The 13707-nt window shown below is 61.5% G+C and overlaps 1 protein-coding gene across 1 annotated transcript in view; it reads right to left on the reverse strand.

Moving 5' to 3' along the window:
- Positions 1-13707, reverse strand: part of PLCH2 (phospholipase C eta 2) — a 64533-nt gene that overhangs the window by 12010 nt on the left and 38816 nt on the right. Inside the window, 10 exon segments of the mRNA XM_077763892.1 lie at positions 296-403; positions 790-961; positions 3212-3332; positions 3551-3754; positions 3954-4047; positions 6165-6335; positions 10100-10230; positions 10401-10666; positions 10997-11009; positions 12471-12581. Of these exon segments, the coding sequence (XP_077620018.1) occupies positions 296-403; positions 790-961; positions 3212-3332; positions 3551-3754; positions 3954-4047; positions 6165-6335; positions 10100-10230; positions 10401-10666; positions 10997-11009; positions 12471-12581 (1391 nt within the window).

Raw genomic sequence — 13707 nt, forward strand, 5'->3', positions numbered from 1 at the left:
CTCCCCGGGCCGGCCTTCCAGCGTAGCCAGCCCCCAGCCCCAGCGCTCCCGGCTGAAGAGGTGGATGCCTGCGGCAGGGAGTGCAGGGTCCGTGTCTTGGGTGAAGGAGCAGGCGGGGAAGGGCCCCTCGCTCCTGCTGAGTGTGTGCCCAGCCGTCTAGCTGCCGTGCAAAACACCCTCACATCCGCCCGATGTCCTGGCTCAGCCGCTGCCTGCTCACAGCAAGGCCGTGAGCCTGCTCTTCAGGGCTGCAGCCCCCCCGCTCCCCAAGAAGGGCCCCCCAGTCCCTACTCACATCGCCATTGAGGAGTTTGCAATCCTCCTCGATCTCGTCTGCGCTGTCTTCATCAGACACCTCGCCCTCCTCAGCATCCTCACTGATGTGGGCAGGGAGCTTCTTGCCCTGGGGGGAGGCGGTGGACCATGGGAGGGGTCCTGCGGGAGGTACTGGGAGGCCAGGACCCACATGAGCGGCAGCAAAGGGAAGGAGCATTTCTCAAGCTTGCTTGTGGACCTCAGGCCACGGGGCAGAAGCCAGCCGGGCCCTTCCTTGCAGCAGCAGTGTGGGAGGGAAATGCCTGGGTTGAATTGAATTGAAATGAATGGCTACCATGGAGGGAGACTAAGGCCAGGTCGGGGACAGGGTCTACCCTGACTCCTCAAATCTGCCACAGATGGTGTGGAGCCCCATACTGTCTAGAGCAGGGCAACTGCCCCTCACCTGGCCACAGCTCAGAGGTCAGAGGCCCAGCAGGATGCTGGCCCGAGAAGGAGCAGGCAGAGGCTCACCTTCACCAGGATCTTGCCCTTGAGCATCTGCGGAGAAGGAAGCATGGTGGCATCCTCACCGCTCACTGATGACAAGTCCAGCTTATCCCCAAGAATATCAGTCAGATACTGAGCCATCTTCTTTTGTTGGATGACACTGCAGTGGTTCTCAATGGACAGGATCACTGGGTACCTGTGGTCCCAAAGTTGAATGAGCAGAGTAAGCCAGGGGAAGGCTAGGCCCCACCTGCGTAAGACCTCAAGTCACTTGCGCCAGTGAATGAAAAGAGATCTTCACCAGCAGCCAGGATGGATGGAACTGACAGCCACTCTGAGAGGGGGTCCATCAATGGCTTTGAAAGAGTGGGTGGGAAAGGAGCTGGGAGATTTTAGAGACAGGTAAAGAAAGCATGCAATTCAGAGCCCAATAAGAAAAAACAAAGGCAATTAGAAACTCCAGGAAAACAAAAGGAAACATTTAAGCAAGTCAGCAGGTCATGGTTTAAAAATGATGTGGACTAAACAGGTGCAATATGGAACAATGAATATACTGAGAAAAATAATCTCATTGACCTAGATACTGGAGACACTGTACTGTGAATGGCTCTGGGGTCCCAACATTGGCTCCGTAAGAAGAGGAGACATAAGCCTGGCACATACCACCTGGTAGAACATTGTTATTACCTTCATAGTGCAGAATGGGGAGTGTAGCATGGGAATTGTCATGACATATTCCTTAGTTATTTGATTTATTTACTTAAAAATTTTTATTTTTTGAATTTTGATTTTTTAAAATGTTTTATTTATTTCTGAGAGAGAGAGAGAGAGAGAGACAGCATGAGCAGGGGAGGGTCAGAGAGAGAGAGGGAGATACAGATTCTAAAGCAGGCTCCAGGCTCTGAGCTAGCTGTCAGCACAGAGCCCAACGTGGGGCTCGAACCCACGAACTGTGAGATCATGACCTGAGCTGAAGTTGGACGCTTGACCGACTGAGCTACCCAGGCACCCCTTACTTAAAAATTTTTAATGTTTATTTATTTTTGAGAGAGGAGAGAGAATGTGAGTGGAGGAAGGGCAGAGAGAGAGACAGGGGATCCAAAGTGGGCTCTATGCGCAGAAAGCCCGACATGCAGCTTGAACCCATGAACCATGAGAACATGACTTGAGCCGAAGTCAGACTTAACCAACTGGACACCTAGGAGCCTGTTTGATTTATTTTTTTTAACTGTGTGCACATTTTACTTGGATTTTTGTCAAAAGGCAACATGATGCTTTTAGAAAATGTAGGTGACCCAGACCTAGATGGCGTGAATCAGAGCAAGAGATGGGCAAGTCCTGTGAGGCGGAGAAGGCAAGTAGGACTTGGCATGAAGTTATTCATCTCCCCACTTCTCAGGCAAGAGACTGAATCCTGTAGCACAAGGACCTAGGGGGGCACTCTATGAGGTTGCACACGAGGTGCAAGCCGAGATCCTAACAGGTCCCTGGGTCCTCTGCAGCTATAGGACACCTGTCTGCCTCAGCTTCCCTACCCTGAGATGCCTCTCTCACCTGTAATTCTAGGGGCCAGGCCACCACTCCTCACTCCTACTCCCTTCTGGCAGCCCTAAGACAGAGGTCAGGCAAGCTCTTTCAGGAGGGCCCCCTCTATTTCTATGTCCTAAATCAATCTTGCTTCTCTTCCCCTCCCTCATTAAATTAGCTCTTTCCTTGCCTCTGAGCCTTGTTTGGCCAGGACTTGAAGGTGACTCTGAGTGTGGGGAGGCAGTCTTCTATTTCCAGAAACTAAATTGGATTTTATTCAACAGTGTCTGTAGCTATAGCTGAGTGACAGCAAATTGAGTTTGGACATAGAGTAGCTTCTTGGGGGTAATTAGTGTCAGAGCCACCACTGCTGCAGGAGACTGACACCAGGGGTTACCTAGTGTGTGGGGACAGGGGCTGCTGGCACAGGCACCCTGCCCAGCCAATCCGCTGTCACTTCCTGCCCCCGCTGCCTTCCCTCTCTCCAGGGCTGCAGCCCCACTCCCTTCCTTGACCCTCAGCCTCAACAAAAGACCCCCAAATCAGCCCCTTGGCCTCTGCAAACACTGCCCCCGAGAAAGGAAGTGGGGGGAGTAGCAAGAAGAGCCATGTGCGCCCCTCCCTCCTACCCCACTGGCCACCCCCTCTCCAGTCTCAGCCACTCACTCATTCTTTTTTTTTTTTTAAATTTTTTTTTTTAATGTTTTATTTATTTCTAGGAGAGAGAGAGACAGACAGCGTGAGCAGGGGAGGGTCAGAGAGAGAGGGAGTCACAGACTGAAACAGGCTCCAGGCTCTGAGCTGGCAGTCAGCACAGAGCCCGACGCGGGGCTCGAACCCACGAACCGCGAGATCATGACCCAAGCGAAAGTCGGACGCTTAACCGACTAAGCCACCCAGGCGCCCCTCAGCCACTCACTCATTCTTGACAAAAGCGTATTTGTTGATGGTTTCGATGACATCTTTGAAGAGGATCTTGGAGGTCAGAGTGTAGCCATGGTGCACAATGGGCTCCCCATCGGGTCCATCCCAGCAATCCACTGTGGGAAGGCGGACCTCAGTCAGCTCCAGGAGCTTGGCTGCCAAGGCCCAGAGACCCCTGGCTCATGGACTGACTGGAGGGCTCCTCTTGCTCAGCAATTAACAGCAGGAGAAGCCTTATCACAGCCCCTGCCCGGGAAGGAGGGCAGACACCCTGCTCAGAGACCCCAGTGCCCTTAGCCCGGGGGTTTGGATTCCTACAGCCCCCACCACTCACCCTCCACACAACGGCAGCCGGCCTGAAGGACCCAGGCATACATGTCCACCCGGGACTGGGACATGAGCTGGTCACCCACGAGGTAGGTGTTGTGGGACGAGGTGATGAAATAGTGGCTCAGTGGCCGCGTCATGTCCTGGTGCACACCGTGGTGCTCTGGGTTGAAGATGTCGCCGGCGGGGCTCCGAGTGTAGTTGGTGAAGCCTGCGTGGGGAGCATGGGCGAGTGCTTAGTGCCCGCATGCCGGCCCCACCATGGGGCTCATCTCAGGATCATCTCCCCACCCCCACCATGTGGAACAGGAAAGTACCTGCTCAGGCCACTTGTCCAGGCCCCCAGGTTGCCCCTCAGCACCCCCCATCGGCCCGCCGAGACAGCTGGACCGCAGGGATGCCCCACTCACCATCGATGCCCAGCACCCCCTTACTCTTGTTTTCTGGGCAGGGCTCAAACTGCTCGATGATGTCCTGGCAGCTCTCAAGGGTCACCCCCGTCATCTAGGCCAGAGCAGGGGCTTAAGCCCGGGCTAGCCCGTCGTTGGCCCGGGCTAGCCTCGGGCAGCACCCCCTCCTCCTCCTGCACCAGCGCCACCTCCCACCCTGCCTCTGATTGTCACATTGAGACCGACCACGGTGGGCGCAGCAGGGCGGCTCAGGCCCCTGCAGTGTGCTTCCCTGACTGGGGGGCACCCTGGCCACCCTTAGTGTCATAAGACCTGGGATTCAGTGGCCAGAGGACTACTGGTGGATCACATGGCTTTGGCAGAGCTTGTCAGACAGGATCCTTGATGCAGGGGAGGGGTCTTTGGTTATGAGCTGGGCCACCCCTCATTCCCACCATGTCGGGGTCTCAAGAGCTGTGGACCAGGGCAGGCCTGGCAGGGAGCCATGTGTGTGAGAAGGTGCCAGAGAACAAGTCCCACCTTGGAGGAGACCCAGGGGCACAGGGAGCCTCCCCACATGCATCTCAGAAAACCTGCACACGGAAGCTGAGCCTGAGCGGCCCTGGGCATCAATGCCCCGCCCCCCACGCCAGTCGGAGGCTGAGTGGTCTCCTGGGGCCCTGCGGTGCAGCCCATGCCAGGAGCCCCCAGTTCCTGGAAGCAGGCTCACTAGCAGGGCTTCCAGCAAGTCCAGCGTATGCGGAGGTGGGGGAGGCGTATCAGGTGATGCGGGGGAGCGGGGGCAAGTGGGGTCAGAGCCCAGAGCAGCTGTGGACCATGGGAGGCCCAGAGTCTGGGGACAGGGTCAGGGTTCAAACCACCCACCTGGTGGACAGCTTTGGCCCCAGATATAGGAAGAGTTCTGGAAAGCTCAGGGCAAAGGGCAGGGAATAATGAGTCAGTACTGCCCATCCCAGACAGGGCCACTTTCCTACCCTCCACCCTCATGTACACCAGCAACAGGGACAGAGAACCCACAGCCTCATTCCAATGCTGTGCACAGAGGCTGGGCTGGGAGTGAGCGGCCAGGGCATCAGCACCCAGCCAGCCTGGCGCCAGCCTCTCCTGCCTGGGTAAGACCCCAGGGCTCCCACCAGCAGGACTGGAGAGGAGGCAGACCTCCCCAGCAAACTGGGGGCACAGTCCTGGGGACGGCCGCATGGGGTAAGGTGGGGCAGGAGCCAACCCAGGACAGGCGTGGGGGTGGCGGGGCGGGGGCAGAATCCTGGGCAAATACACGCAGACCCAGCCTGGGTCCCGCAGCTGCTCCTGCAGTTCCAGCCACCAGCCCAGTGGCCTCTGCCCGTGGCCCCTAACCTCAGGCTGACTGCCCCTCCCACTCTGCCCAAAACTGGGTCTCTGAGGGTCCCAGGAAGTTACAAGTGTGGACGCTGGTCCTCATGGCCGCCTCGCACCAGCCCTTGGGGTGGGAGCCACACTCTCTGCCTGGGCCCCTCCACAGGGACGCTCTTCCCTCAGGAGACATTGGCCCTCCCCGCTCCCACTATGGATTTCCAGCCTCCTGCCCACCACAGCAGGTGGCACCCAGCCCCTGCCTGGCCCAAGGTTGAGGGGCCCACATCCTTGAGCGTCCAGATGCTGGGCCCCCAGTCAGCAGGGCAGTGCCCAGGGAGCACTCAGCCTCTTGGTATAGAACAGAAAGGCCTAGAGTCAAGAGAAATGGGTGGGCATGCCCCTCTGGCACCTGGAGGCATCTGGGCATCTACCGGGAGAATGGATCAAAGGTGGAGGTAATGGGCCTGCGGCTTAGGGGTACAAGCTAGCCAGACCCATGGCTGGAACAGGTGGGAAGGCTGGGCCATGCAACCCCCGTTCTACGACGTGCTCCATGCTAAAGGTGCTGCGGCCAAGTGCAGGCTCCCTTGAGAAAGCTCAGTGTCTGTGGTCATGGCTGAGCCACTCAGAGGCCCACAGAGGAGCCACCCACTCAGGCCCTCCAGGGAACGCACCCTGAAATATGCTGGCATGGCCCATGATGGGAACCAAAGCAGGCCCACTAAGTGGAGGCAGGTTTGAGGACCCTGAGTGCCAGGCTGTGGCCCATCCTTCCAGACTGAAGGATTCTCAGTCACAGTGAACAGATTCAAGTGCTCTGGGAGCCAACGGCGAGGCCAAGTACACCAGGACCCGCGCCCGCTGTCGTGCCCTCACCTTCTGCTCCACCTCCAGGAAGCGCTGGAGGTCAGCGGCATCCAGGTAGTCCTTGTGGTCGCTGTAGGTCAGCATGAGCAGATAGAGGTCCCGGCGGGTGGACATCATCTTGTAGAAGGCACAGAACTCCTCAAAGCCCAGTGTACCCTGACGGTCATCTGTGTCGGCTTCCTGCAAGCCAAAGCCTCTGGGTCCCCCAGTGTCCCACCCTGATAGCTCCTTGGGATCCTTGGCACAGTGAATTTACTGGCATCTCCCTCTGACTCTCCCACCAAGAAGCCACCGAGTGATCCTTTAACACAGATCTGACCCTATCCTCCCAGCCCCAGACTTTCGTGGTCAACTTGCACCGAAACCTGACACAGTCACCCACAGAGAGCCAATGTCCAACATTGGAGTCAAAACTCCACTACGGGAGTCAATGCCCCCCCCCAGGAATCAACACCCTGAACTGAGAGCCAACACCCCACCCTGGAACCAGCACCCCACCTGGGAGCCAGCACCCCACTTTGAGAGCCAGCATCCCAACCTGGGAGCCAGTACCCCACTCTGGGAACCAGCACCCTACATTGGAGCTAACACCTTACCCTAGAGTCAGCCCATCCTGGAGCCATCACCTTAGCCTTAGAGTCAGCACCTCACTCTGGTACCAGCACCATGCCCTGGAGCCAACATCCAACCTTGGAGCCAGCACCCCACTCTGGGAACCCTACCTGGAGTCAACATCTCATCTGGGAGTCAACACCCATCCCTGGAGTCAACACCTCACCCCGCCCAACGCCCCACATTGGAGCCAATATCTTACTCTAGAGTCAATACCCCACCAGGGAGCCAACACCCCAGTCTGGAAGCCAACACTCCATCTTGGAGTCAAAACCCCACATTGGAGCCAACACCTTAGNCAACACCCTATTCAGGCAGCCAACACCCCATCTTGGGGGCCAACACCTTACTTTGGAGCCAACATCGCACTCTAGGACTACATCCCACCCTGGAGTTAATGCCCACCCTGGGATGTGAGCCTGTAATTACAATTGACTGCCCATTGATTAGAAAAGCACAGGGCCCCAGGGTGCACAGGAGTGTCTAGGCTTCAGTCTCCATAGCGCAGATGAGAGCACCTGGCCACTGTCTTTCTCTTGCAGACAGGGCAGCTCACACTACTCCTGCAGGAACCGCCAGGGGTAAACCCACTGAGACTCCAGTAAGACCATGAACTTCTTCATGAACCCACTTACTCAGGGAGCCTCTACTGAAGTGTCAGACCCTGGGAACACCAAATGCCAAGGCTGGGGACAGACACAGAGGACAAGGGCACCCAGCAACTGGAGGCCAGGCCGCCCAGGGTAGCCTGAGGTGCCCTGGGGCCAGGGTGATTCCTGGGGAATGGACGAGAAAAGTCCCATAGAGGTGCTGATCCAGAGCCTGAGTGCTTAGGGCTGGTGGGTGAGGGGGTGCTGTTAGCAGGACCTGCCTGGAGGCTGGTCGCACAGCAGGCATTGACATCGGGTCAGCACCATGGACAGCAGTGCTCCCAGCTCTGAGCGCCATCTGGAATCTTTCTTTATGTGGTGACATAATCTGGGGTGGCTGGGAGATGGGTGCCAGGTCCCTGAGGCCTTCTACGAACCAGGAGCATCACAGGGAATCGGGTGGCCACAGCCACCCCCATGTCTCTGTCCCCGGGGAGAGCACTGCTCTTGGGAAGGCTGGTCTCTAACATCTGCTTCTGGCCCGCACGGAGGTGGGCACCCAGCGAGGCCACAGCCTCTCACCCCAGGACCCCAGCATCTGTGCCAAGGCTGGGGCAGGACCAGAGCTCAGCGCCAGCGGCAAGGGCCCGGCACATATCAGAAAACGGCTTCTTTGTGCCTGGACATCAGTTTGAGGACAGCCATGGGTCTGAGGGCCAGCAGGCTTGGCCAGGCCAGGACACACATTACAGACCAAAGGGCCCCCCTGGGACAGAGCCAGGCCGGCAGCCCTCCCCAGGGCGTGGGTGGAGCCAGGCGGAGATCCCCACTGTGTTGAGTGTCCAGCCACGGGGTGACTTGGCCTCCCCTCCCCGAGTCCTGTGCCAGGCGGGACAGCGGGGAGCCCGGGTGGGGTGGCTGCCTGCTCTCTGTCCAGCTACCGGCCCGCAGGGTGAACGACAATATTTTATGAGGATGAAGTCCTCAGGAAGCCCCTAAGGACAGACCCGGGCCCTGAGCCCCAGAAGCGCCTCCCGGCGTCATCCCTCGGCCCTTCTGTCCACAGACGTTAACGGCAGCAGGGAAAGGTATGCGCGGCTGGAGCCGCTCTGCAGCCCGAGGCCCACACTGGGCCTTCACTCCACAGTTATCTCAGACTTCATGAAACTATGTTCACACGCTCTCTACCCACGACACAGACCTCTCCTTCGATTAGGGAAAGGTGGTGGAAACAACACTGAGATTCCTCAGAGCTGCTCTGCCTGGCGGGAGGTCAGCCCTTCTTCTCTGGGGCCCAGAGCCCTGCAAGGTGGGCCGTGACGGCCAGGGAGGCCCAGGCACTCAGGACCACGTGGACAAGGCTGCCTGGGTCTGAGCTACCCAGGGCCTGGGGCCCTCAGCTCTAGGCCAACATCATTCCCCCACCCCTGTTGCTCACTCCCCCCCAGATCCAGCCCAGGGCCCCCCCGCCCCCAGACCCCACAGACAGGCTGCAGGATCTGTCTCCACTGCTCCGGGACTCCTCAAGGGCATCTGGTTGGAGCCCAGACATCGCCAGGCCAAGGGCTGGTCAGAGGGCTCTGTGGGGAGCCCCTGTGCCTGGAGAGCACGTGAGGGGGCCTAGGAGGGGCAGGGGGCACGGGCTCCCCAGAGCTCCCAGCAAGGTGCGTCTTCAAGCCAAGGCTTTGCAATGGACCTTCGGGGCCTGTGCACACTCACCCCATTCTGTGAGGGTACACTCCTCTCCTCCCACCCCACAGGCCAAGCTGGACCCCAAGTTCTAAGCCAGCCTATTGCCTGGCCCCTGACAGCCCATTCTGGAAGGGCCTCTCATCCCAAGGCTACCCTGGAGGTAGGAAGAGCAGGGGGCAGGGGGGCCTGAGCCGTCCACCAGCTCCTCACCGCGCAGGCAGGGGCCCTGTGGGCCCCCCTAGTCCCTGACCAGCAGCCTGAGAGCATCCCACTCACCCCTGCATTCATGCACAGACCCATGTGCTCTGAGCTGCAGGCTCCCCGCCCCAGCTGAGCGCCACCAGCTGTCTACTGTGAGAGCACATGTGAAGCCACTGGGGGCCGTGCCTGGTGGAACAGCTGGCTGTGCGTGTGTGTGTGTGTGTGTGTGTGTGTGAGTGAGTGAGCGAGAGAGAGAGAGAGAAGCCTCCTCCTGGCTCTGCTTGCCCATCAACCCCACAAACCAGGACCGACTGATGCCACCTTTCCTCCCCACTGCTCCAGCAGGAGTTCCGGAAAGAAACTAATTACAGACAATAAAGGCCGCCTCCCAGCTGACAGACGCATCTTCATAACTTCTAACACCAGGGTGGTTGCAACCGGGAGGCTGCAGGGGCGGGGAACCAGAGCTGAGGCGGCAAGAAGGCCAGTGCGGCCCCCTGGCCCAGGCGTGCTCCGCATAAAGGCTGGGGAGTTGGGGGAGGGGCGGAGGAGAGGGGGTGCAGCCTCCCGGGGTGGTCTCCCTCAGGGACCTGACGCCTGCCCGGAACACCTAGGCTGCCAGGCCAGGGAGGGCCCCGCACAGCTGCAGAGAGAGAGGCAGCCACTTGGGGCATCTTGGCAGATGCAGGGCGCCGGGCAAGCTTCCCCCTGCTCCCCATTTACTGCAGGCCCAGAGGCCCCGCCCAGGACCTTCCCCATCAGGTCCCCTCCTCTCCTCTCCGGACGCAGCTGCAGCCCCACAGGGCCTGTGCCCAGGGTGCCCGCGCCAGGGGACGCCGCCTGCCCCACCTGGAACATCTGCTTCACCCTCTGCCGGGGCAAGTTCACGTTCAGTTTGTGCAGCAGCTGCAGGACCTCGCTGATGCTCAGGCTGCCGTCCCCGTTCTTATCCGCCTCGTCAAATGTCTGCTTCAGCCACTTTAGGGCCGAGTCAGGGACCAACACGCGTCCAGCAGGGACAGGGGCCACCCCCCCCCCACCCGTGCAGGCAGGCGGGAACGGTGGACCCCAGCCCAAGCCCCGCCCCGCCCCTCCCCCAAACGCATGGCCCGGCCAGGGGTCTGCCCCCCACCCCCAGGCCAAGGATATTGGTCCCTAGTGCGCTGGCGGCGGGCCAGGCCGTCCTCGTCGCTGATGCCGGCCATGAGGTAGCGCAGGCCCGTGACCCAGGTGCGTGCCTCGTCCCCGCTGGGCGAGACCAGGTCCAGCGACTCTCGGTGGCTGCCGTGATAGATGCTAAAGCAGCAGTTGGGGTCGAAGCTGCCATCCGGGTAGCGCTGGAAGATCTCAGACTGTCGCCCTTCACTCACCTCCTGGATGGAGTCGATGGAGACTGCGGGCGGGCGGGGGCGGCCGCTGATCAGAGCCTGTCCCCAGGGGCCGGCTCCGCTTTCCCTGCTCGGCCCCCGAGAGGCCAGCCTGGTACCTTTGTGGGTTCCCTTCCCATGTGAGGCTGCGGGCAGCTGGGGAAGGGGTATTTCAAGGGACCCTCAGGGCGGGAAAAAGAAAAAGTACAGATATCCTGAGGCCGGTGAGCCCGCCCCTCCCTGCTCTGCTCTGCCCCCGCGGCCTGCACCCCCTCCCGCTGGCGTGGGGCGCACACTCTCCTGGCGTGGGGGCTGCCTCTCCCTAGAACCTAGTGAGGGAGCCCAGACAGGCCAAGTGCGTCTGTCGAGCTCTGCCAGCTCAGGTCTCCACTCTGACAGGGCGATGGGCCCGCCCCCCGCTGCCCCCCCAGGAAGCTTGGCCCCAGAAGGCGGGGGGGGGCGGGGGGCGGGGTCCTGCCGGCGGGCACCAGCTCCAGGTCCACTGAGGGTTCCATTACTGACCACAGCACCCGGGCTCCGTGGGGCTCCGTTCAAAAGCTAAATTACCAGGGGTCGCTGAGCTCTCAGCCCCTCCCAGTCATGCAGGGCACCGGCAGCCAGGGTCCCCTCTGGGAGCCGCCCCCCCGGCTGGGCCCTGACCACCCCACCCTCCTTCCTGCTCTCACCGCCCCCCAACACCACCCGCCCCTCTCCGGCAGCCCTCCCCCGCGGGCTCCGTGCCCTTCCGGGAGTTATCCTGGGCAGGGCTGTGCCCGCAGGGCTGCCGGCTGTGCAGTGAGGGGAGGCGGCCCCCGCTGTCCTCTGCTCCCACCCCCTGAGCTCCCAGGAGCGCGGAGCCCACCAACCGGCCTCCAGTTCCCTGTACGCATGCGTGTGCGTGACAGGAGGGGGGGTCCCAGCCCTAGGCTAGGGGGGCTGGCAGGGAACAGCTGCCCCCCTTTCCTTCCTCCGCGGGACCCTCCAAGGCCACAGTCAGCTCTGAGCACTGCACACGGCTTCCCCCAGCCCCGCCCTGCCCCCCTCTGCCTCACCACCCATTCCCTGGGGAGCCCCCATGACCTCATCTCCCTGTCCCCTCTGCGCTGGGGGACAGAAGTCGCCCTAGTGGGAGGGGCCAGTGTCCGCCTCACACCAGAAACCCAGCTCCCACACAATGCCCACAACGGGCGCAGGGCGGGGCACAGCGGAGGAACCCCATCTGAGCAGCCCGTGCCCAGAGGCCGGCCCCAGCCCTCCCCACCAGGATGCCTCCAGGGGCTCCGCGCCAAGCTCCCAGGCCCCATGGCGGCAGCCGTGCCCTTGGCAACTGCTGGGCTGAGGCCCTGCCCGGGCGCAGCCGGGTCTCTCCGGGCCTGGGGACCCTGACGTGTCCCTTCCTGACTCCAGCCTGGTCCCTGACAGGCCCTGCTCCGACCTGGGCCTTGCCCTTCTGCCCCTCAAGAGCCCTCCGGCTCAGCCCCTCCTGCTCCAGGCAGCCCTGCAGCCTCCACAGCCCGTGCCAGTCCTCAAGCCCCAGGCCGCCAGAGCCAATGTGTGGCACTGAAGCCCGGCCCTCCGTGTGCCCAGCCAGGGTCTCTCTGTTGGCGGCAGGCCTAGAACCAGCTAGACTGAAGGTCCTGTTGCCCCTCAGCCCATTCCAGATCCAGCACAAGAAAGGGCACTCGGTCCCTAGAGTCCTAGAGGGCCCTGAAGGGCATGGGGCCCTGTCCCCTCCATGCCTGGCACCCAGAGGTCCCCTTGAAACTGCAAGGCCAACCAGATGCCTGTGCCAGGCCCGTAGCCCCCTGGAGACTTTCCCAGCTGCCCCGCGGCCACCTGCCCCCCTCAGGNGCGGATGCAGGAGCGATGCTCGTCCAGGAAGTAGAAGCGGACCAGGCCCTTGGAGCTGCCGCGGAGCTTCACCATCTGCGTCCCCGCCTGCATGGCGCTCATGCATCTCTCCACTGGACATCGTGGACGCGGCGGGCAGAAGACAAGCGACACAGAGACAGACGAGGCTCCGTGAGAGCCGGGCCAGCCCTACCTCCCACCCCCATGTGCGTAAAGCATGCAGAGACCGCCCATCCGCCCGCCCGCACGCCCGCCTCCGCAGGGGCGGGTTCATATCCCCTGGCGCTGGCCCCAGGCCACAGGCCCAAGCTGAGAAACAGACAGAGCTGCCCAGGTGAGCTGTGGCCACCCTCCCCGACCGTCCCGGGCCAAATGAGGTCCCAGGAAGGACCCTGTCCTCCACAGCTTTGTTTCCCTTCGCTCCAGCCACCTGTCCACCCCAGCCCTGCCGGCCCCAGTGACCACCGTGACCTGCCCCACCATCTGTGACACACGAGGGGCTGCGGTGGCTGAGGCCACGCTCAGGAGCGGCCATGTGCCCAGGCCTCTGTGGGTAGACAGGCCGTGGTCTACCCCGAGAGCCTGCACCCACTTCCCGTGCCAGTCGGGAAAGCTGGCCTCCTCCTCCTCCGTGCAGTAAGGGTGAGGGTCTGTCCCTGGAGGCCACCGAGCGAGGCCCCAGGAGGCCAAGGCAGCACCAGGCTTCAGTTCCAGAATGCAAACCCTTCCCCCAGCACCCCTCCCCTCCCTTCCCCTCTTCTGTCCGCTCTGCCTCCTGTCTGCAGCTCTCAGGTCTCCCAGGTGCTGTGGGGAGGGGGCCCTAGCCAGGCCAGCAGCCCCCCAGGGCTGGAGAGGCTCCAGGCTCCAGGGGTCCAGGCCGGGGATGGGTCAGCCCCCGCCCCCCGGGCCCTTCATACAGAAAGCCCAGGACTCAGAAGGTACCGTCAGCTGCAGCATCAGCAATTCAACCCCACGTGACCCACCCACTAAGGGAGCCTTGAGTGGTGCCATGAAGGCCCGTGCCCTCTAAGACCAGCCAGTGAGGGCTCCTCACACTCCAGGATGGAGGTGNCAGGCCCAGTTCTTCAGCTGGAGCAGAGACGGTGATGGGGGTGAAGGGTGGGGGGAGGGAAGCGCACAGTCCCCAGTGGGGCCTTCCGTGGGCCGGCCCAGCCGGAATAGACACCGCCTTCCCATCACCTGCCCGGCAGGCCTCGGCCCCCCACGCCCGTCGCACAC

Source organism: Crocuta crocuta, unplaced genomic scaffold, assembly GCF_008692635.1.
Source record: "Crocuta crocuta isolate KB4526 unplaced genomic scaffold, BGI_CrCroc_1.0 scaffold13, whole genome shotgun sequence".
NCBI lineage: Eukaryota > Metazoa > Chordata > Mammalia > Carnivora > Hyaenidae > Crocuta > Crocuta crocuta.